Source organism: Eleutherodactylus coqui, chromosome 4, assembly GCF_035609145.1.
Source record: "Eleutherodactylus coqui strain aEleCoq1 chromosome 4, aEleCoq1.hap1, whole genome shotgun sequence".
NCBI lineage: Eukaryota > Metazoa > Chordata > Amphibia > Anura > Eleutherodactylidae > Eleutherodactylus > Eleutherodactylus coqui.
Window position 1 is genome coordinate 145,718,532 of NC_089840.1, and position 24,328 is coordinate 145,742,859.

A 24,328-nucleotide genomic window follows, 5' to 3' on the forward strand; every position below is an offset into this window, starting at 1 on the left:
AGTTTTACCCCACAATCTGGCCAACTGATGCTTTGAAAACAGCCTCAAGCCTATTTTTGCACAGGAGACTGGATGCACCGGGGTGCAACTACCGCAGCAGCAGCTTATCAGGGGCCCACTGAAATTGCAGGTACTTAGCGGGAAAACTATAGGAAAACTCCCCCAAAATATACTCACCTCTTTCACTCTCCCCTGCTGCTCCTTCCTCCCCTTAGTTAGCACGATCACATGCTAGATGGTACACGGCTGCAGTGCTGCCCAGAAGGGAGGAAGGACTGCAGCAGGGGGCACTACTCCTGATGGGGGCGTAAGGGGGCACTACTCCTCGGAAAGTCGACGGCCAGTGCACGTGTCCCCCTTCCCGGCACACATGTGCACTTGCCGTCAACTCTCCGTGGACGGCAGAGGTCAGACGCAGCCAGGACGGCAGGAGCACACATGCGCGCACAGGAGCCGCTAGAAGATGACCCCTGACGTAGCACCTAAATAGCGGAGGGAAGAACCACAACGGGATTAGGTGAGTTAGTTTTTTTTTCCCCACTCTTTTCTTTTTACAGGTTACACTTTACAGGGATGCAGGGCAGGATGCAGGTTAGTATACATTTTTTTTACTGACAGAACCCTTTAATGTTATGACTGGTCGGTGTATATGGACTACAAGAACAGGAAATTGAGACAAATTAGAGATTTTGTGTTTGTCTACACAAACGCCCCACAGTCTTTCGGTCGCCTGCACTCACCTCCTCCATTTTTCTGGCACAGATAGGGAAATCGCCAAACATTGCCCAAGCCCACAGAATATCCGATTTGGGCCAATATGTACTGTAACTTGCTGTTCCAGGCCGGTCGGTCTTCTACTTCCGAATTATCTTCCAGCTGTTTTGCTCTGCTCTCCTCAGCAGACACATTCAGCGTGCTCGCTTTATGATCTATCGGTTCCTCGTGGGCCAATAAGTCGGCGACGGATTCGGTAACATGCTGGTTGCTGTGCTCTCGCTGGGTCACTTTACTGCTCTTCGGCATTTGGAGACGTGGCGGTGCCAGAAGACTGAGGGAAGCACAGAGGGAGTCCAGGAGTTATTTACTGGCTTCCATGCAACAATCACCTGAGAAGACCACAAAGTTAGTTGTTAGACAGAATCTGTAGATAATAAAATTTGCGTTAAAAAAATTCAATTTTGTCCTAGCAAATTACGAGAGTTGTTCTAAATGATGACACCTACATACATTGTCGTGTACCGTTCTCTGCTATTTAGTAATATCCCAATACCAAATACCAAGATGCACAGAATTTTACCCTCAACAGCTGCAGAAGTGAAGTTATATAATGTAGGACTTCGTGGAAAACTCAAAATTCCCCGTCTTCCTCGGTGATTCACCCCTGGGCTGCAGCCGGATCTACTACTCTGTAGGTTGGATCCCCTTAACAGATTAAAATATGCTGTACATAGCAGTCTGTAACATGCCGGCAGCAAGACAACTACCTGCAAGGCTCGGCATCTGTGGCTCTGCTAACTGGATTTCAGTTTTTTCCCCCCATACTCACCATCCTTTACCCGTACGGGCTCTTCTTAAGGTCCAATTCCCAGTGCTGGCAATGTGTCAAGTAGGCAGTCAACACCGCTGACTCTCCATGCTGGACCTGACTACCATTTTGACACCTATTCACAACGAGTGGTGAAGACCAGACTATCCACTTGACACAATTACTAGTACCGGGAGCTGGAACTGCACAGCGCAGACACCGACGGGAGAGGTCAGCGGTCACAGACTGCGCTGCAGCTGCTGGACTTCGAGACTGGGTGAGTGGAGTGCTGCATCTGGGTAGGGATGCTGCCCCGCCAATAGGGAGTACTATAGGGGACACGATTACTACTGTGGTCACTAGGGTTATGACTTTTTTGAAATTTGAAAGTCTGTGGTGGAAAACGATGACTTTTAGCATATAATTCTCAAAAACCATTTTCATTGTGTTAAATTGTAAAAAACACCTCTACACCTAACGAGATGTTGTTTTAGCCTGAAGCATGAAATCTGAAAATAAAATGCATACCATTAGACACGAGAAATGACGATGCTAACAATATTTAAACCTTTTTTAAATAAACCGAATTTAGAGCATCACTATACAGCACTAATCCATCCTCTGTGACTCGTTATTTAAACTTTGCACATGACCTAACCTTGCTGACAGAAATTCTTGTATTCAAGCTTGCATTAACCCTTTCCTAGTGGATAGGCTTCATTTCTTTATTATGTTTTACAACTTATAAACTCCTATTATTTGTTATTTGCTGTATACGGCAAAAATGAAATGATATTGGGTGCAGGAGGTTTTTACATGACTAAAAGAAAATAACACCGGAAAACTAACATATTGGCAAAAGTTCTTTAAATGCATCATCAGGAAAATTAATATTTTGAAAAACGTTAAAAAGTCATAACTGTAGTGGTCACTAGGAGCACTCGTTCACACGGGGAGTGAGCATATTTCGGTCATGCAAACACGCAGTGTTTCAGCCACTCTGATGTGTTTGTGTGTGAGGGTTTACTGTGTAGTCACTACTTTTTTGCACTGGCCCATTCGCTTCAATAGGTCATGCCCCATATTTCCCACAATCAGATATTGCGTGAAAAAATACCATATATACACTAGAGTATAAGCCTAGTTTTTCAGCACATTTTTTTATGCTGAAAAAGCCCCCCCTCGGCATATACTTGAGTGAGGTAAAAAAAAACAAAAAAAAACCTGCACTACTCCCCTCCCAGCCTCAGTCTGTGTCCCCGGCGCGATGGTCTACCCGGCGGTGCAGCAAGCTGCTTGAGAATTCTCACCGCTGTCATCTTCCTGCTCGGCTTTGAATTCCCCCGCCGTCAGCGCTGTGTAGGTAAGCGCTGTGATTGGATCGAGTGCCAGGCAATCACGGCCGGCGCTCGATCCTTCCCAGCCATTCAGTGGATGACATCACTGAATGGCTGTGATTGGTTTATCGAGCGCCGGCTGTGATTGGCTGGTGCTTAATCCAATTACAGAGTTTACAGTGCTGACCGCGGGGGAATTCAAAGCCGAGCAGGGAGTTGACAGCGGGGAGAATTCTCAAGCAGCTTGCCGCACCACCTGGGAGACCATCGCACCGGGGACACAGACGCCGGCTGGGAGGTGAATATTGCATTTTTTCTTTACCTAGTATATACTCGAGTATAGCTAGTCTTATACTCGAGTCGGCTAATACTCGAGTATATACGGTATGCTCATGTGAATGAACCAACTGACATCAACTCTATTCACTGCGAATTGTGCACATAATATGGTACGCAAATACACTGGTGTGAACAAGCCCTTAATATACAGTCTTACAATAAGAAATCGGCCCTTTGAAGGCAGCCATAATGCTGATGTGGCCCTCAGTGAAAATGAGTTTGACAGCCCTGCCTTGCAGAAAGACCTCTGCGGAGCACCCTCTGCTAGCAGTCAATGAGTTGTTTCGAGACTAGTTTTATGGTCCATGTGGGTTGCTATACAAAACAATAAGTGTCAACCTACTATCACATCTGGTGACCAGAATGAAAACTGCAAGATTTATGTTTTTGTAAACCTATATAAAGACATGGAAATATTATTATTATTTTTTATTTATTTTTTTAAATCACCAAAAATTGTAGGAGTATGTTTAACATAGACTTGCTTCAACCAACAGGTCATTTCTCATGACACATTCCCCTTAAATACAGGGTTGTGATTTTGACACTACACTAAGAGGTCAGGAGCAGAATTAGGCAGTAAAATCCTGAAGGCCCATTTAGACAGGACGAGTGTGTCGGGCAAATGATGCCCGTCACTCGTCCCCGCGCAGACTAATACTAGCTCCCGTGCCGCCGCCGCACAGGCGAGAACGGAGAGGCTCAGCGGGGATCTAAAGCAGCAGCGGCGAAGGGCCGCCAAATACACAGCAGCAGCGCCAAGCAGACGTAAGGGCCAGGGAGCCGGAAGATGTCGCGTGGGCTGTCAGCAGACATCAGGAGCAGCAGCAGTGCCGAACGGCCGGTGAGCTACACAGCTGGAGCAGGGAGCACAGGGCCGGGGAATAAAGAGCAGCAGCGGGGAACACAGCAGTGGGCACGAAACAGCAGGAGCTGAGATTAGAGGGCCGGGGACCAAAGTGCAGGAGCCGAAAGCACTATTAACAGGGGACGAGATCATTCTAGTGACCTGCCAGGACCTGCAGCCGAGCCTTCTCTCCAGCCAATCAGCTTCAGGGGGCGTCACCAGGCAGTCAGTCTGGTCTCCACCAGTACTTCCTGGTGGCATCAAGATACAATAATACCTCCTCTCCCCAGATCCCCGGCACCATTCTCCTTCATCTCTTCTGGCCGGAAATTGAAAAATCCCCGCCTCCTGGAAGTTCTGGCTGCGATGGCGGATGCTTAGACAATCACAGCCAGTGCTCAATGAACCAATCACAGCCATTCATCGAGTGCTGACTGTGAAGACGACAAGTGCTGGGGACCCGGGAAGAAGCTGCCGCGGAGCCACAGACAGCGTTTCTAGGTAATGTATGCTTTTAAAAAAAAAAAAAATTCAGCATTTGCGATATATTTTCAGGTGACCAAGGTTCACTGTGGACTGAAACGCATCCTTTTAACTTGACTCTGATGTGTTGACACTAAAAGAATAAAGGTTTAAAGGGGTTGTCCCGAGCCAAAACCTCAAAATTTTCAATTAGCCCATTCCCCGTCACCCCCCAGCATAAAGCAGCCCTTTAAAGCGGTTATAAACCGCTTCCTACTTACTGTTTAGAAGAAATAATAACTTATAAAGTTCTTCATCTAAGATGGCGCCTGTGATGTCCCAGGGTGCGTTCCACGGTGCACCGCGCTTCCAGGAGGCTTTCATGCGCGCTCCCGAGACGCCGGTCACGTGAGCAGGTGACTGACGTCATCGGTGGAGGCGTGCACTTGTAATGAATGAAACCCCCGATCCAGCCACCCCATTGGCTGTTCGGCAGAACGCATCACAGTGGGAGGTGGAATCTGCCGGAGAATACAGCAAACAGCTGTTTCTCCCTTCTCTTGACCACACAGACGAGCTGTATCGCGCGGGCACGCTGGAGCGGCTCTTTCACAGCGGGGAGAGTACAGACTGCGCAAGCGCGTCTAAAACAGACTGCTGAGGAAGAAATTAGATGGAACTATGGCGACGGGGACGCAGAGACAGCGCGAGGACGGAGACAAGTGAGTGAATAACTTCTGTATGGCTCATATTTAATGCACGATGTATATTACAAAGTGCATTAATATGGCCATACAGAAGTGCTGAACCCCACTTGCTTTCTCGGGACAACCCCTTTAACTTCATACACAAGCAGCATTTTTTCAGTTTTTGGAATTATCTCATGAGGATTGCCGTTGAGGACTGTGTGGTGAAGCTGCCTCTAGATAAGAAGATGGTGGTGAGCACAATATTCTTCCTTTTTGCTTCTTCACTTGGTATATTTTCAGGGTAGGGCTTATATTTCAAGCCCCCCCCCCCCCCCCCCTAATCCTCACATGTAGTGCTACAAAATCGCGGTATTGCTGCGAGAAGACGCAGCGATATCACACGGACTAGCGATGCGATATTGCTCTGATCTTCTCACGGCGATGCCATGTCGCCCGTGTCAAGGAGGCCTAAACGATGGACGATGAGCTGATCATTCAGTGTAAATAGCAGCCGCTCAGTACTGAATGGCCGCTATGTTAAGTCAATGGAGAGGGGCGGGGGAGCGCAAAGAGATAAATCTCCTCCTGCCGCCCCGCTGTGAGCCAGCGATACTAGCTCCCATGCAGCAGCAGGAGAGCGAGTATTTGCGGGGACGAGTGTCGGACATAGTTTGCCCAACACTCGTCCTATCTAAATGGGCCTTAAGAGCTGACCGGCTGATTCCCCCTCATAGTAATGGGATGTCTTATACTATGATGTGCCGCAGCAGCATGGCAGACATTACACTGTAGTAAGCAGAGGTGTACTTCTCACTAGGCATTGGAGGCCCGGAGCAAAAGCTAATTTACCACATGTGAACAAATACAACATTTCAGCTCAAATCAGCTTTTGACGAGTATTTACTTGTGGCAGGGTTTAATAGGCAACATTGAAAATCGCTTTATAATGCAAAAGTGAAATATTGCAGTATATAGTACAAGCAATCAAGTGGTCATAAGTTCAAGTCTGGGGCTGAATAAAATGTACATAAGAAAACTCTCAAAAATGTAGATCAGGATGTTTTTGCAGCGATGTTTGATGCGCCCCATCATTGTGATGGGTGACGAGGTGCGTTAAAAAGCGCAAAAACGTGACAAAATAGAGCAGACAGTGCTTAAAAGTTGTGGGTCATATCTGCGAGGCCCCACTGAAATCAATGAGAGCGTTATATAATCACAGTAAAAAGCGCAAGTGTTAGAGTGACCTAAAGGTTTAATAAAGTTTTTAAAACCGTAAAACAAATTTAAATGCTCAAAACAAAACCCTTATTCCACCAAAGAAATGGAAATAAAAGCCCCTTATATTTGGTACCGTCGTGTTCAAAAAAATCTGTACTATAATAATATTGCACTATTTATTCTGCACAGTGCGTGCTGTGAAAAACAAGAGCACAGGATACAAAGATTGCAGGGGGTTTCTTTTTATTAGCCCAGCTCTCGAAAAAATGGGAATAAAAAGTGTTCAAAAAAAGATGTATGTAGCCCAAATGATATAAATGAAAACTACAGTGGAAAATATGCAGCGGATTACAATTGAGGCAAAGTCGATTGAATTTACAGAAATCTCATCTGTGTAAAAAATTCGGAGCATAAATTGACCTGTGGCCCAGATGTTAAATAGCAGCATGTCAATTTATTCTGGGAATTTGTTGTGCTTTTCCCCACCAAGTTCATCAGTGAAGTCAAAAACCGCAACTAATCCAAATTGTTGTGGATTTTCAGTGGATTACCGGTGGAGCTGCGGATAGAAGAGACTCGCATGCACCTCCATCAGTGGTGGTGTGCTGGCTACCAGTGATTACGTGTCGCATGGACAGGTAGCCGCTACGCTATAAACACACGGTTTAGAGTGTCATCATTGGAAGCCCCAAGACACCAGCGTGGTACAGGCAAGACTTTGTATAGAGCGGCAAACAGATTGAGAACAGCAATATCCTTTTTCTTGGTCCTGATCCACAGCAGCAAATCCGCAAGCAAATCTATAACAAAATTGGACAGATTTCCCACTGCAGAATCGGCTGAAAATTTGGACAGAAAATTACTAGCGTAAACGTAATCTGAACATTTGTTATAAAACAAAACTTCGAATCCCTAGTATAGGCACAGAATTGAAGAGGACCTGTCACCAGGCTCACGCTGCTCGAATGCTGCTGCGCTTCAGATGTTGGATTAGATTTGCCGGTAATCCTTTTTCCGGGAAGTCTCCACGACAGCACCAGCTGAGATTATCTTCCCCTGATAGGACAGGAACATGCTGAGAGGTTTAAAGCCCCACCCCCATCTACACACCTTCCTCAGTATTTATAAAGAAACCTGTTAGGCGGTAGAATTGTATTCCTAAACTTAAATTGTTCTCCTTTAATTTGATAAAAAAGAAACCTATCCCAAAAGAAAAAAACGGAACAAAACAAACGGGTGGGAATATACGGGTGCTGTTGTGGAGACTTCCCGAAAGAAGGATTATCGGTAAATCTAATCTAACTTTCCCTATCGTCTCCACGACAGCACCAGCTGAAACATACCAGTGAAACGAAATTTAGGGCGGGACTACCGCATACAGAACTTTGCATCCAAAGGCTAAGTCCTCAGTTGCCCGAACATCCAACCTATAATGTTTGATAAATGTATGTGGTTGTTTCCACACAGCAGCCCTGCATATTTGGCTTATTGAAGCAGAAGTCTGCTCTGCCCAAGAAACAGACAGTGCTCTAGTGGAGTGAGATTTAAGACACTCTGAGGCTGGTTTGTTTAACACCTTATAGGCCTCTGTGATGGCAGCTCGGATCCACCTATCTATAGATCTCTTAGCCACCTTTTTACCTCTATTAATCCCCAGGAACTGCAAAAACAAGTTTTTATCTCTCCTCCACTGCCTCGTAGAGCTGATATACTGCAGAACTGCCCTTCTAACATCCAGGCAATGATACAAATGTTCCCCATCATTCCTGGGTTCATCACAGAACGAGGGAATAATTATCTTCTGAGATCTGTGAAAATGAGACACTACTTTGGGTGAGAACGAGGGGTCTAATCTGAACACTATTTTATTACTCGTATCTTTAAAGAAAGGCATTCGAATTGATAATGCCTGTAACTTACCAACTCTACGCGCTGTAGTGATGGCTACCACGAAAACGGTTTTCCAAGTCAGAAACCTAATAAAGATGGAACCTATTGGCTCAAACGGAGGACCCCCCATTTGAGTACCAAATCATGGAACACCTGTTTGGAAAGTGACCATTCCCCTGGTCCAAACGTCGACGGCTGAGAAAATCCGTGGTGACATTTTGAACTCCCCTTAAGTGGGTCGCCGATATTGACTGAACATGACATTCCGCCCAATGAAAAAAATTTTGACCTATGCTCTGCAACAAAACCTGACTGGTTCCTCTCTGAGGTCGCACATAAGCCACGGCCGTGACATTGCCCGAAAAGGACTTTAAATGCTTTTCTGGTGTCAGAATTCTGGATATCTGAAGGGTTTACCAGACTGCCAGAAGCTCCCTGAAATTTGATGAACGCTTCCTGACCACCTGTGACCAGGTTCCCTGGAAGTAAGCCTCCCCTACTTGGGCCCCCCAACCCAGAATAATGGTGTCCATCGTGATTTGTATTACTGGATTCAGGAACCATTCTACTCCTCTCGCTAAATTGGTTTCTGACAGCCACCAGCGAAGAGAGCTTTTCACCATGCTTGTCAACACAACCTTTTTGTCTAAAGAAAGTTGTTTTCTGTCCCAAACAGTCAGCACAAACTAGTGAAAAAAAGCATACTTCTGAGCCTGCTCGTTGTGAAATACAGCATAAAACATACATGGCCAAAGTGGGCATATCTATCCTGTCACTGAAGAGATTCCGAAAACGTAACCTTTAATTTAATTCTATAAAATTCAGCTTCCAAACATATGGAATAAGTGTGTGAATATTCCCACCACCTTGCATCTGATCCTAGTGGCTTATTAGGACCACCAGATCAGACCATTAAATTTATAGGGTAGAAAACTTCTACCCTGTTCCCTATTGAGGTAGTTATGGGGTAAATGGGTGGGTTAATGTAATATCGCCTCCCAACCTCTTAGTTGATACCCTCAGAAAATATCAATTGTTCTAGGGACCTGTTACAACCATATAGTAAGTGTGCAGGTGGTATTAGCACTGGTACATGGAATCCCCCTCTGGGGTAAACGGTATATCTGGGGTTTGTTCTCCAAATAGAATGGCAATATATAGATGCCAGACTAGATGTCACAACTGCATCCCAATCATTAGGCATACAGCCTAATCCAGATCAAGCATTTTACGCTCTCTTTTGCTGTCCAACACTACTAATAGCTCATGTTGGAACATAAAGCATTTTACTTTTTTAGTGTCAACTGACCCACGCCAAAAAATGTGCTGGATTTAGCAGGCATTCATGTCTTTCATGATAGAGAGAAATGTCTCTAGATAGCTATCCAACAATTAAGTTGATGCAGTCAATAGTTATTGTAGTGTTCAATGGTGTATAAAGAAACATAGGCTGGTTCTTAATTTATACAGGTTCATAGACTAGTTTGACGCGTTTCTGTCGATTCAAACAGCTCTTCTGGAACCCAAACTATAATAAACCTTCTATTTAAAAGTACCTATAGAGGGCACATATTTGTTGACCCTGACTGATAATTACTTTGATGGTGCACTAAAAAATCCTCAATGTAGTAGTGCCAAGGAGATGTCTAAGTAGGTACATCTCACAGAGAACAATGTCCCTTACCTAGATTCTTTTCTCAGTGTACTATAGAAAGGAAGGTTACTAGTTCTATACTTGTGAACGATCTCTCAGTATTCTCAGTGCCTAACCCTATCTGAGAAGTATGACGCAAAACAATAAAAAAGAGAGAATCTGGCATAGCCTCCAGCCTTGATGGTAGGCTGGAGACATCTGATTCACTGTGTATACAGGGCTTCCTTATAAAGCCGCATCGGATACGGCCCATTTGGGAGTCTGACTACAGCTAGCCTATCAGTGAGCATCATTAATGCAGACGCCGCCCACAGGAAGTCAGTTAACCCTCCAGTGGATCCCACAATAAAACTGCAATCCAGGGAGATCAGGGGCCTGACTTTGCGTCATACTGTAACATTATGCAGACTTTGCTTTACCCTACCAGATGAGGATGGCTAGCAGGTCCAATAACAACGTGGATCGCTTACATGCTCTTTCCACATCAGCCACTGTGTTTATTTCCTATCGCCAGGTGGTCACCCGATAGCGTAGCATGAAGGCGTTGTCGTGTGTTTCCGACGTATTGTATGCGATCAAATGACCCGGAGTCATGTGATCCCGATCACGTGGCCTAGGACAGACACCGTGTATTTTGGTGTTTCCATAGGAACAAAGTGGAGGCTGACTGCTAGATGTAATCACATAAAGCAACCGCACTGACATACTTCTCCATCAGTGTTAGCTCTATAGTCATTCACCTGCTACTTCCGATATTAGTCTCACAAGATAGGAGTAGAGACCTGTAAGTCAATTCATACATCTATATGCTCAATATTATTTAGGGCCTCTAATGGATCAGTATCCCTCAGACAACCTGTATCCATAGTATAATAGTCAAGAACTAAGTTATGGCGCAAACAGAGGCATATTCGGTTAAGGTAGCCTCCATGGAGGTTAAAGACAGAAAACTACTGAGATGTTGCAAGCTAGAAATCTGATATTGTTTATCGGTTTGTGGAAGAACCATATTTCTATCAAAGAGTCCCCCTGGGTGCAATGCCAGGTACATACTTCACAGAAAGGCATTGAAAGAAAGAACCTCAATTAGGCCTCTCAGAATACACAAGCACACAGTACTTTAAAATAAACGGGAATAAAATAAAAGAAAGTTACCAAATTTGGATTTCGGTCCAATGTCTTCTTGGCAGGGTTACAGAAACTGAGGAACAGTCCATAATATGCAGCCCCCCTCCCCCCTGTGGATTGACAATTTGGGGCCCGTGTGGGGTCCCACATTATAAAGGATCCCTCAGTACACACCTCCCCGCCCCCATTGAGGTCACACAGGGAAGGGAGGGTTGGATTTGCAGGAAATCATAACTCCCTATTTTCAGTCCTATCTCGGCGAGAGGTTCTCGGGTCGGGAATATAGGCCTGGCCTATTTTTAATCAGGATTTTATTTATGCATGGAGCTCACACACTGGTATGTTCAGATATATTTTTTCCCAGATATGTGGTCCTGGGCCTTGGACCTCAATGCGTGTAGATGCATTTTGTTCGGCTGGCCAGCCTCATTCTGAAAATGATTCATATTGGGATAGAACCTTCATACGCCCAAATATCCTTTATTAAAAGATTCCCTTCTGATGCGAGTCCGGCACCAGGAGATCTGCGTGAACCATCCAAGGTGTCAATTCCACACCACAGGGGTCACTAAACCTCAAACTGTCATTAGCTAGTTTTATGGCCACCAGGAGAATGGATTTACTGTCTTCTTGTACACCAAAAACTTATCAAATACAAGAGAGGAACGCCAAGACCACGACCAATCCAGCCATCACAAAACAAGGGGATGCCACCAAACACACCTTTGCACCAGTAGTTCAAGACAGTGTGAAAACCCTTCCCTCACTGCACCATTTTGTCCTCCCAACAAAAATCTTAACGGGTAAATCAGAAGACGCATTGCTCAGCAATGTTGGATTTAGAAGCGGGAGGAAACTTCACAGACTTAAGATTCACTTGTGACAAAAATGTTGTAACCAGACTTAAGCACATGCCGATTGATATGGTAATCGTGGATGGGTTACCCTTATCCTCAGAACCAGTCACACAGGAGAAAGTCAAACTGGAGCTCTGCATGAAACCTGACCATCAAGAAACGGTCAGCTTCCAGCTCATCTTGTCCCCTAAATTTCCAGTGAGTCTCGGGATTCCTAGTTCTCTACCCATAATTCCTTTATCAACTGTAAATCAAGGACCATTGCCTTCCCTTCAGAATTTGGTACACAAAAATGCCAGATAGCACCATCCGCCCCCAAACCAGTGCAAGACCTCAAGGATGGTCAACAGAACTTTGAAAAATTACCACTTTAATACCAGATGTTCAGGCATGTCTGCAACAAGAAGAAATCTGACTAGCTACCACCTAATAGGCTGTCTGACTGTCCTATTTAGCTGTTCCCCAAATCTTCTATTTTATTTGAGAATATCTAAACCCCTTAGAACCAGAGTTTAAAGCCCTTGGGGAACATTTGGATGCAAGTCTAGAGAAAGGCATTAATTCGGCCCTCCCCAGCGGGAGCACGCATTTTCTTTGATGAAAAGAAAGATTCTACTCTTCGACCGTGCATCGATTACCAGGAACTAAACAAGATTAGTATTAATCCTTTCCCGTTAATCTCAGAACTGCTGGAAAGGCTTTGGGCAGCCAAAGACTTTAATAAACTGGACCTTAGAGGAGCATATAATTTGGTACGGATCCACCCTGGAAATGAATGGAAGATGGCTTTCAGAACGAGATATGGGCACTTCCAATCTCTAGTGATGCTGTTCAGTCTACGCAATGCTACCACTACCTTCCAGAACTTTTCAATTATGTATTTAGAGACCTGTGGATCAATCCACAGTGGCATATCTCGACAACATCCTCATCTTCTCTGACAATTTGCAGGAACATCGCAAGTATGTTCTGGTGGTCTTTGAACGACTCCAAATATATAACTTCCACATCAAACTAGAGAAGTGTGAGTTTAAACAGACCCAAATGCAATTTCTGGCAAACAGTATCGCCCCAGATGGCTTATGTATGGACCCCAACAAGGTAAAAGCCATTCTGGATTGCCCATCCGAAGAACTTTGAAGGAAGTACATTACCTCATTGGTTTCACAAACTTCTACAGAAGATTTATCAAGGACTTCTCAAAAGTCATCTCTCCCATCACCTCCCTCACAAGGAAAGCATGCACATTTTCCTGGTCCCCAGAGGTACAAGTCGCTTTGGAGAAACTACAGATTCAGTTTACTTCAGCACCAGTACTGATCCACCCAAAACCAGAATTGCCTTTTGTTGTGGAAGTGGACACTTTCAACTCCGCAGTGCAAACTATTCTCTCACAACGAGTCAGAGATAAGAAGCAACTACATAATTGTGCATTTCTTTCCTACCTTATCACACGCAGAGAAACTATGATGTCGGGAACAAGAAACTTCTAGCTATCAACGTGGCTTTCACCGAATGGAGGCACCTCTTGGAAGGAGCCCATCATACAGTAACAGTTCTTACTGACCATAAAAATTTGCAATTTTTCTGTACTGCCTAGAAGTTATCTGCAAGACAACAAGCACAATGGGTCCTGTTCTTCTCCAGGTTTAATTTCATTATGGAACAAGACACCACAAGCTCGCCCTCTGAGTTTCCCATAACCTCTTCCAGTCCCATCCAGGCCATGAGGATCTATATCAATGGACTTTATAGTGGATCTGCCCCCCTCAAAAGGAATGACTACCAGTCTTGTGATCGTGGACTGACTCATGAAGATGGCTCACTTTATCCCCCCCAAAAAAATACTCACCGTCGAGCACACCACGGAGTTTATGATCGGGGAAGTTTTCCGACTACATGGGATTCCTGATATCATCTTGGACAGTGAAGCTCAGTTCACCTCGAAGTTCTGGAGACACCTCTGCACAGCCCTGGAAACTACTGTCTATCCTCTGCTTTTCATCCTCAATCCAACGGCCAGACCGAGAGAACTAACCAGACTCTGGAGCAGTATCTCCGCTGCTTCATCTCCTATTTTCAGGACAACTGGGTGGATTACTTACCAACAGCGGAGTTCTCGTATAACAATGCCCATCATTGTTCTACCACCCAGAGCCGGTTCTATGCCAACTACGGGACGCATCCAGTCTTCATTCCTGGCCTTCCTGTCAACACTCCTGTCCCAACGGTCAACCATATATAGGTAGATATTCAAGAGGAATTAAAGGTGGCTTTGCGGGAAACTCAAGAGGCCTACAAAGAAGTGGCAGACCGACATCAAGCAGCTCCTCCTTTCCCAGTTGGAGAGAAGGTGTGGCTTTCCACCAGGAATTTGAAGACCCACGTATTATTTTCCCAAACTCAGGCAAAGGTTTATTGGACCTTTTCCAATTTTAGAGAAGGTCAGCCAGATGGCTTTCCGCTTGAGGCTTCCCAGTAGCCTAAAGATCCACCCAGTTTTTCATGTGTTCCTACTGAAGCCATTCTAAGAAAATACATTCCTGGGGAGACAGCAACCACCTCTCCCTCCTCCCGAAGATACGGAGGAAAGCTGCAGTATCTGGTGCAGTGGCAGGGTTACAAGCCAGAGGAAAATTTGTGGTAGCCAGAAGAAAACATACATACGCCAAGGCTCTCAGGGGAATTTCACAAAAGGTACCTTTGCATTACTATCAGCCTTGTTCTATGATCCTGGTTATCAAGTTCCTGCCTCCTGAACCTAACTAGGCTCATTATAAAAGCTCCACGTTGCCTGCTCCTCTGCTATTCCTGCAAGATCTCCTGATACTGACTTCTGGTTTCCTCTCTGACTACTCTACCAGCCTCCTCCCTCTGTTCTGCAAACAGAAACCTTCCGTTGCTGACTTCTGGCTAAACCTCGACTACTCTCCGAACCTGCAGCCATTACACCTTAGGCTCCAGTCTCGTGCCCAAAAGCGCTACACCTGTGTTACGGCTCAGTCCAGTGTTAGGGTCAGTTCAGGTAAGGCTACTCTCACACCTGCGTTCAGGTCAGTTCAAAGTTTCCGTCTCTCTGCTCTCGGCGGAAATATTTTTTTTCCCACTCATTCATTTTAATAGGGTTTCAAAAAAAGCGGAAAGCGGACATAAAGGTTTATGTTTGCTTCCATTCTGTCAGGTTTCCATTTTTTGACGGAAAAATAGCAGTCTGCAGCATTATTTTTTCATCCACAAAACGGAAACCTGAAGGAATGGAAGCCAGCAGAAGCCTTTTGTTTGCTTTCTCTTTTTTTGGAAACCACACTGAAATCTGTCACGGCACATAAACTGTTAAAGGGGTTGTCTCGCGCCGAAACGGGTTGTTTTTTTTTTTTTGCATAGGCCCCCCTTTCGGCGCAGGACAAACCCAAGGGATGTGTTAAAATAAAAAAAAAAATATTACTTACCCGAATCCCCGCTCTGCGACTTCTTCCTTCTTCCTACTTCTTCCTTCTCCAAGATGGCCGCCGGGATCTTCACCCACGATACACCGCGGGTCTTCTCCCATGGTGCACAGTGGGCTCTGTGCGGTGCATTGCCGATTCCAGCCTCCTGATTGGCTGGAATCGGCACACGTGACGGGGCGGAGCTACACGATGACGCGTAGAAGGGGCGGAGCCAGAACGCCGCTCGTGCCCGGACCGACCAAAAGGAGAAGACCCTTCTGCGCAAGCGCGTCTAAAAAAGCAAGAAGACCCCGAAATTAGACGGAGCCATGGAGACGGGGACGCCAGCAACGGAGCAGGTAAGTGAATAACTTCTGTATGGCTCATATTTAATGCACGATGTACATTACAAAGTGCATTAATATGGCCATACAGAAGTGCTGAACCCCACTTGCTTTCGCGAGACAACCCCTTTAAGTTTCAGGCTACAATAAGTGTGTGCATTTCTTATCTTATTTGGACTATTGAACCTTATATAGAAGACTATACCTACACTGTGTAGTGCCAGAATCAAGGATCATAAGATAAGAAGTCAACAGAAGATCAGCAATACTGAACTATGTTAAGATAAAGACATAGTTTGTCAGCAGAAATAAGACTATAATGAGATAACAATACCCTGACCGCAACTATTTCCTTTTCTAGGCGAGCCTTAAGACCTTTGAGACTGTTTTGTCAGCAGATGTCAAGAAGCCTTATGATTAGAGATGAGCGAGCATACTCGGTAAGGCGATATACTCGAGAGAGCATCGCCTTTTTCGAGTACCTGCTGGCTCGTCCCTGAAGATTCGGGGGGGGGGGGGGGGGGGGCAATAATAACCTTTGTATGATAATGCCCTCTCCCTTTCTGTATAAGAACTTGTAATGTCTTCAAATAAACAGAATTCTTGTGAGTTCTCATGAGAAGCGTCTCGCTGTAACATGAAGTGCTTCGCGTTATTCATACATACTGCTAGCATTCTTCTGATCACAGGATTCTAGATCTACCAATTTGGAGCCTGGTAACTAGGTTGGAAGATCGGTAGCGATGTGGTCCAATAACAAATCAATGGGTAAAAAACTGGTAATTTTTTTCCCCATTTTATTTCAGTTTCTCTGCTCCAAAAATGGGACACAGGTACGGAAACCCTTAATTGACCCTAACGCAGATGTGAGAGCAGCCTCACCTGTACTGACCCTAACAGGGCGACCCGTTCAATACCACTAGGAACACAAACAAACGTCACATAACAGTACTAATAAGACGAACCATGACTAAGCCCTCATATCCACGGTCGGGTCGGGTATGAGGCCTTAGTCATGGTTCCTCGTATTAGTATTATGTAAAATTTTATGTTTATTTTCCGTTGATTTATCGGACCACACTGGTACCGATCTTGCCAGGTGCCAAATTGGTAGATATGGAAGCCCGTGATGAGAAGATTGCAGCAGGGACTCCGCAGCAGAACCCGCCTGTGCCGGAGGACCCTGCGTATCTGTCCGCGTCTTCTATTTTCTGTTCTGCGAATGTGTGTGGAAGCGTTGGTGCACATGTGCAGTAGTTTGTTTTCTTAACTCCTACTTTCCTGTGGAATCCACAGTCCGTCTGCAATGTCAATTGCGAACGGGCCGCTGATCAGACGGCCTCCAGTGACCCATACACATCAGAGAGCTGTCACTTAATCAACTCCACCCAGATATCAGTAGGAGGGGGAATCCAAGACACTTCTGGCAGCAATTCACCCGCTGTGGGAAGAAATGATGGGGCATACTGAAACTCAATATGCCCACTCTCACTTTCCCTGGCATCTGTGGTGGCCCCATACACATTAGATGGTCAACTGATCCCAAAGGATTTGGTGGACAGTGCTGACATTTTATTTTTAACATTTGGTCCAGAGATTAAAATAAGATGTATTTACAGGAGTCCATGCTACATCGCCATTTTCAGAATCATAAATTTATAAAACATGGCTTTTGTCAAGATTATGAAAATTCACAAACAAAACAACTAACTTAGTGGATACACGCCTTTCTCCGTAGATGCCCCTACAGGCACCCTCTGCCCCAACTCTGTAGACATATCTAGCAAATTAGGTTTATTTTAAGATTTGTGGCAGTTTGTTCTTTCAGGGTCAATTATGCCCGACTGACCGTGAAAACTGCGAGTCATTGCTGTCAAGCATTTCTACGCAGAAAGTCAAAGAAAATTTCCAACTACTACTACAGATCTGTTGCAGACGTGGCAGTGGATATGTTTACGGATTTTCCACTGCGATTTGGCTGCAGTCTGGATTTCTTGTTTTTCTATACAATAAATTTGCACCTGCAGACTTCATGCGCTTTTAGGCTGGGTTCCCACAGGGCGGACTCCCGCCGGAAATCTCCAGGTTTGGCTGCAGCAAAAAGCCGCAAGATTTCCTCCGCTAAAGCGCTGTTTCAAAACCTGCAGCACTTTACCGCAGGTTTTGGAGCAGCTTGGTCGTATGTTTTCCATCGTGGCCGGCACTTCCATACAAGAAAGTGCGACCGCAGAAAAAAAATAATTGACATGCTGCGGCCGTGGAATCCGCTCTGCAGCGCCGGCTTTGCCGCAACAGTATGGCCCTCCTGTGTGGACGAGATTTTGCTTTCAAAATATGTTTATTAAATTTTCATATCAACATTACACGCTTAGATTAAAAGCATTGTGGACGGGATTTTTGACAAATCTCGTCCACATGGCTGGCTAACCCCAGGATTAGCGGCCGCAGGTGGACTTGCCGCAACGAAATTCCAGATGGGATTTCCGCGGTAAATCTGCCCGGTGTGAACCCATCCTTGGGGCTTTTACCCACTAGCGTTTTTTTATTGACACTGTGATAGCGCTGCATTTTGTTTTACTGAAAAGGTCAACGGGACTTTCTAATGTTAAAATCGCATAAAAATTGCAGAGGCGCAAACTTGCGATTTTAACATTAGAAAGTCCCATTGATATTAGCAGTTAAAAAAAGCAGCAATACCGCAGCATTAAAAAACGCTAGTGGGTAAAGCCCTTGCAGTGTGTTCTGCATCAAAATACGTAATGATTTCTGTATGTCAGGTTTTATGCTCAAACCAATGAGTAAAAACCCACATCTCTTCGGGAACTCCATAGCTAAAGTGGATTTGCTACAGATGTAGATGGTAAAAGTTGTAAGAAGTACAACTGTAAGATCTATTTTTGCACTGATTTAGTGCAGGTTTTTCCGCTGCTGCGGACCGCAGGCGGAAAATTTCTTCCATGGAAAATCTATGCAGAAAATCCGCTGCGAATCTCCCGTGTGACGCGGTGTTTGTATTCTCCAGCCAGCTCTCCTGGTCTAGCAGATGCTGGATGGTCGGACTCTAAGCCTGGCTGCACACACGGGTGAACCGGATCCCGCAGCGGAATCCAGCTGTAACCCGTCCAGCGACCCCGCGTACCTGCATTATCTGTAATGCGGATGATCGCGGAGGCTCGCAGGCAGTCATGCACAGTACAGATTTTTTTTAAAAATATTTGTATTTCCCGCGCCATGGCTAGGCGATGATGCGGGCATCCACAATTAATTGCATATGGGCTGCGGGTCAGACAGCCTTTGTTGACTTCAATGGAGGCCATCCGCGGCAGAGCATTCTGCAGCTTTTCCTCCGCTCTTGGAATACATTTGTTTCTCTGAGTGTGAAGGAAAAAGCAAAAGCTCCTGCCTTTCAATGATGCGATTTGCTGCGGACGGCGGCCACATTCCACGATAGGAATCCGGTCGCGTGACGCTGGCTTAGGCTGCATTTACACGGGTGAGCACCATATCGGGCTGAGAAACTCATGCATTTTTCACGCTGATATGAGGCGTTTCTGAATAAATCACTTCTGCGAAATTGCACTCCTCAGGCATGTCCCATTGGAGGATCGCAAGCGTTTCCCGTTAACTTCAATGGTAAACCCCACTGCACAGCATGGAGCACCCTGCGATGTCTTTTCAGGTCCCATGGAAACCAACGGGTGAGACGTTCTGCAGAAACGCACAAAGATGGAACGTGCTGCAGTTGTGTCTCTTTGCAGCCTCTCTGCGAGAAAAAAAAAGGCTCATGTGAATGCGTCCATGCAGTAGACTAGATTTCATAGTCATACAAGTTTTGCGCGTCTCGCATCACACAAAACTAGTGCAAAATGAGACCTACAGGTACTTCCAGACGGCATACAATCATCTGCAGAAGGCAGCGCGGATGCGGATTTTGTCAACTAGTGCAAATTTTTCCGTTTTTAACTAGGGAATGCGTTCCGTGAAATGTCCTGCGGAATTTAGGCTGATATGAGAAATCCGCAACTACAATCCTGCAGCAGAGAGTTTGTCTGCTGCGGAGTTCAGTCTTGCGGTTTTGAATTGAAAGCGTGCAGATTTTAGCAGGCGCGGAACATAACACTGATGCAGAAATGTCCGCGCCAACTAATTCCAACCTCGTCTGAAGCTGCGGTCTGCAGAGCAGGAATCTGCGGCAGATCAACCTGCATCTTTCGGAACAATTCCTTCACACGGATGTAATCTCATTTGCGATGCACATTTGCGCGCTGGGCGTTGCGTTTTTGCCTGTGTATGTTTTACTGGACTTTTTGCACATGCCTGTTGTGCACATAGGCAGGTGAGAAAGAACACACAAGCACGCTCCCACTAATTTTTAATGGTTAGTTTACGTGTACTGTGTTCGCTTGCAATACGCACGAAAATAGAACGTGTATTTTTTTTTTTTTTTTGCTTACTTAGGCTACACTTACACACACTGCTTTTTACCACAATTAGCGCGGCGTTCTGCGCCACACAACCGCGGTACTCCCATTGACCTTACTGGGATTATTCAGACCTGCGCTCGAATGTTTGTAACACTGCGATTTTTGACTGCTGTCTGTTCTATTTTTCAGCGTTTTTAACACACCCCATCCCCCATCACAATGATCGGCTGTGTTAAAAAGCGCTGTACAACGCGTTTCAAGATGCCACTCAAAATCACAGTAAACTGACATGATTTTGAGTGGCATTTTCTGAACACATGTGAGAGCGGCCTACATGTGTGCGCAAAATACGCTAAAATCAATGGCTTGTAGTCACTGCGCATTAAGTGCGCAAAATTGTGTGCGCAATACGCTGCACAAAGTCCTTGTGGGAATAAGCCCTTAATGAATCAGATTGCTCCCTCCCCCGTTGGTTGTTCCACACACGGCGACATCCATAGAGGCCGGCAGATTTATGAAACGGTCTTTGTCGCCTGTAGCAACCAACCACAGCGCAGAGCTCATTTAATAGACTGCTCTTGGAAAATGAAAGCTGCGCTGTGATTGGTTGCTAGGGACAACAAAGACATTGAGGAGTTGTTGCAGTTTCTCTACCGTCGCTGTAATGTAACCCTAGCCTGCGGATTTATTGTGGAATTTCCGCAGGTTAGGCCGGCTTCACACTGCCGATCGGCGATCTTGCGTTGTGAGAGTCAGTGAAATCTCAGGAAAATTAAACCAATGATTTTCAATGGTTTCATTCTCATTTGCGATGCCTTCAGTGCGCACTCACAGCGCTAAGAAAAAGGAGCGCTATCACACATTGTCTGCAATGCGGCCGGCGCCAACCCTATTGGAAGCACAGGGAGTATGTTGTGCTCCGGACACAGCTGTGACAGCTACGGCAGGGAATGAATGGATGGCTGAGCGCTGTGACCAATCACAGGCAGCTCTCAGCTTTCATTCAATGACGGCTGGGCGCTGCCTCTGATTGGCTGAGCACTGTAACCAATCAGAGGCAGCACTTTCTGGGGTCAGGGATTTTTCAATCCCCGGGCCATCAGAAGACAGGAGATGACTGCCGGGGACGGACACAAGCCTGACGGCTCGTCTAGGTGAGTTACGGGGTTTTTTTTTACTTTTCTTTACAGCTAGGGCTAATTTTCAGGGAAGGGCATATATTTCAAGCCCTTCCCCGAAAATCATCACTGTGGGGGTTGCCGGCTCCATTGGAAGTAATGGGATAGCATCGTGGACCTTTGCCACAGCTGTGACAGGGCATTCCTTCACCCCCTGCCATAGCTGTCACAGCTGTGTCAGGGGAGTGTGATGTACTCCCTATGCCATCAATGGGGCCAGCGCTGCTGCTGCCGGCCCCACTGAATACAATGGGCCATAGCGCTGATTCTTCTCAGCGCTGCAAGGGTTGAGTCAAAGCATCACAGATGAGAATGAAACCATTGAACATCATTGCTTTCATTTTCAGGCGTTTTCACTCACACTCGCATCGCAGGAAAGTCTATGGCCGGTGTGAAGCCGGCCTCAGAGATACAGTGCAGCGCTGGCCGAAGAGGCGCATTATGTCAGCGCAGCCGTAGATGAACTTCACACCAGCGAGGGCGGTATCGGTTTGTCATTCACGGCCTGATGCCTCACTCGCCAATATGCGATTTGCCCGCAGATGCCAGACTGTTTTTGTGTTAAAAGCGGCTCACATCACGTCGGGGATGTAGGGAACCTGCGGTGCGGCCAACAGCGAAGAATCATGGAGGATTTGCCATGGGAAACCTCGCATCGCGTGCGCCTAGCACATGGCGCGACGCTGCCGCCGGCCCCGATGTACACAACGGCGCTGCGGAGTGAGAGCACACACAAAGATAGAACATGCCGAGATTTGTTATCGCAATGTGGGGACACAAAGAGACCCCATTCAGAAGAATGCAGTCTGTATTGTGCGTCTTACAGCGCCAGGATCTCGCAGTGGGAGGCGGCCTGAGAGGGTTTTCATACATCAGCTTATACCAATGCTCTTGTTAATGTGCGGGAAGAGCAGCGGCGCGCTTCACTCCCCGTCACATCATAGCACACAGCGCCTCCTCGTGCCGCAGGATTCTAGCGCCAACATGCAGGTTCCACATGAGATGTGCCAGTCTCCGCCAGCGGTCGCGGACCCTCCGGAGGGTCGTGTGAGGACACCGCGATCTGTGCAAGGACACGGAAACGGGAAATACTCGGAAGAAGGTGGTGACACAGATGTCCCTGCAGATTGTCCGATGCCGTCCTCCACCCCCCCCCGCCAACCTCCAACCGTCCGCCGCCGACACAATCACAATTTGTAATAAAAATCTTTATATAGCGCAACATATTCCGCAGCGCTTATGAGTTAAGGGCAGATTCACATGAGCGGATGCGTATTCCTGCGCACGCTTGTACATCGGGCGTACGTTGAGCGGCCGCAGCGGTTCTGTACATCAGAATGGCTTATTAGTCTAATCTGTTTCATACGCAGCAGCGCAGGACTACAGGACGTGCTGCCTATTTTTTTTGGCGCGACATATTTGCAAATATTAAATCCGTGCTCGTGGATGAACCCATTAAAATATGGTGCGCGCAAATATGGTCGTGTGAATCCAGCCCAGCAGCTTCAATCTGAAGGATTTCGGATGCGCTGGTGAGACCGTTAGTGACCACCGCCACCACAAACAGTGCAATACAGCGCCCCACAATGGCTGCTCAGCCGGAGATTCACAGACAGGGACGTGTCCTGGTACCGTATCGCACGTGCGGACGAGCCTGTTATAGCGGACACCAATCCACGACCAGCGGGCCGCAGACACGCAATAGGCGATGACCCGTGCGCTGCGCTCCTGCCACACATGGCTGCCGTACGTTATGCGGGCAAGCGGGGGCTCGGTAAAGATGGCGCCCAATAGGGGGCACACACAGCGCTCTGTCATCTAGAACCCCCTGAGTATAACGGGCAGAGAAGGGTTAAACCCAGAGACGTCCTTCTAGACTAAACGCACGCGGCGGCATCTAAAGCTCTCGTGCTGCAGACCCCACACACGGCCGACCACCCAGCACAATGCAGACCCCACACACTGCCGACCACCCGGCACAATGCAGACCCCACACACTGCCGACCACCCGGCACAATGCAGACCCCACACACGACCGACCACCCGGCACAATGCAGACCCCACACACTGCCGACCACCCGGCACAATGCAGACCCCACACACTGCCGACCACCCGGCACAATGCAGACCCCACACACGGCCGACCACCCGGCACAATGCAGACCCCACACACGGCCGACCACCCGGCACAATGTCACGACCGCGGGGCTGGAGCAGTCAAGGTCACACCGTGTGGGCTGCACAGCGGAGACGGACCGGCGGAGCCCCCAGCCCGGCAGTGACGGGTCCTGCCAGACTGCAATGTCATCCCGGTAACCAGCGGACCAGCCCGTCCGCCGCCCCGCACACAGCCGGCGCCCTTACCTACATGTGATGCTGCTCGGATGGATGCGCCTGCAGGTGGGAGGGGCCGAGCTCATGAGGAGGCAGGAGAACCGTTGACGTCGGCACACAGACCCCGCCCACAGCGGCCTCACCTGCCTGAGGACCAGCCGCTTCGCTCTTACTGATGGAGCAGCTAACGCCGACGTAGGAGTGTGAGGAGAGACTGACTGCAGGCGGGGTCCTCACTGCCAGGGGGGAAGCTGATGGAGGCCCCGTGTGATCGCTCCCCCATCACTAACCCGAGACCGACTGCTCCCCAATCACTCACCCGAGACCGACTGCTCCCCCATCACTGACCTGAGACCGACTGCTCCCCCATCACTGATCTGAGACCGACTGCTCCCCCATCACTGATCTGAGACCGACTGCTCCCCCATCGCTGAGCCGAGACCGACTGCTCCCCCATCGCTGAGCCGAGACCGACTGCTCCCCCATCGCTGAGCCGAGACCGACTGCTCCCCCATCGCTGACCTGAGACCGACTGCTCCCCCGTCACTGACCTGAGACCGACTGCTCCCCCGTCACTGAGCCGAGACCGACTGCTCCCCCGTCACTGAGCCGAGACCGACTGCTCCCCCGTCACTGAGCCGAGACCGACTGCTCCCCCGTCACTGAGCCGAGAC

General features: G+C 47.2%; 1 protein-coding gene across 1 annotated transcript in view; it reads right to left on the reverse strand.

The window, feature by feature from the left end:
* The window catches only part of SLC6A17 (solute carrier family 6 member 17), a 63,727-nt gene extending 40,014 nt beyond the window's left edge, over positions 1-23,713 (reverse strand). Inside the window, exons 1-2 of the mRNA XM_066598683.1 lie at positions 23,685-23,713; positions 741-1,106 (exon numbers count right to left, since the gene is read on the reverse strand). Coding sequence (XP_066454780.1) covers positions 741-1,023 — 283 coding nt within the window. The 5' untranslated portion in view covers positions 1,024-1,106; positions 23,685-23,713. The remainder of the gene's footprint in view (positions 1-740; positions 1,107-23,684) is intronic.
* Positions 23,714-24,328: the final 615 nt, after the last annotated feature.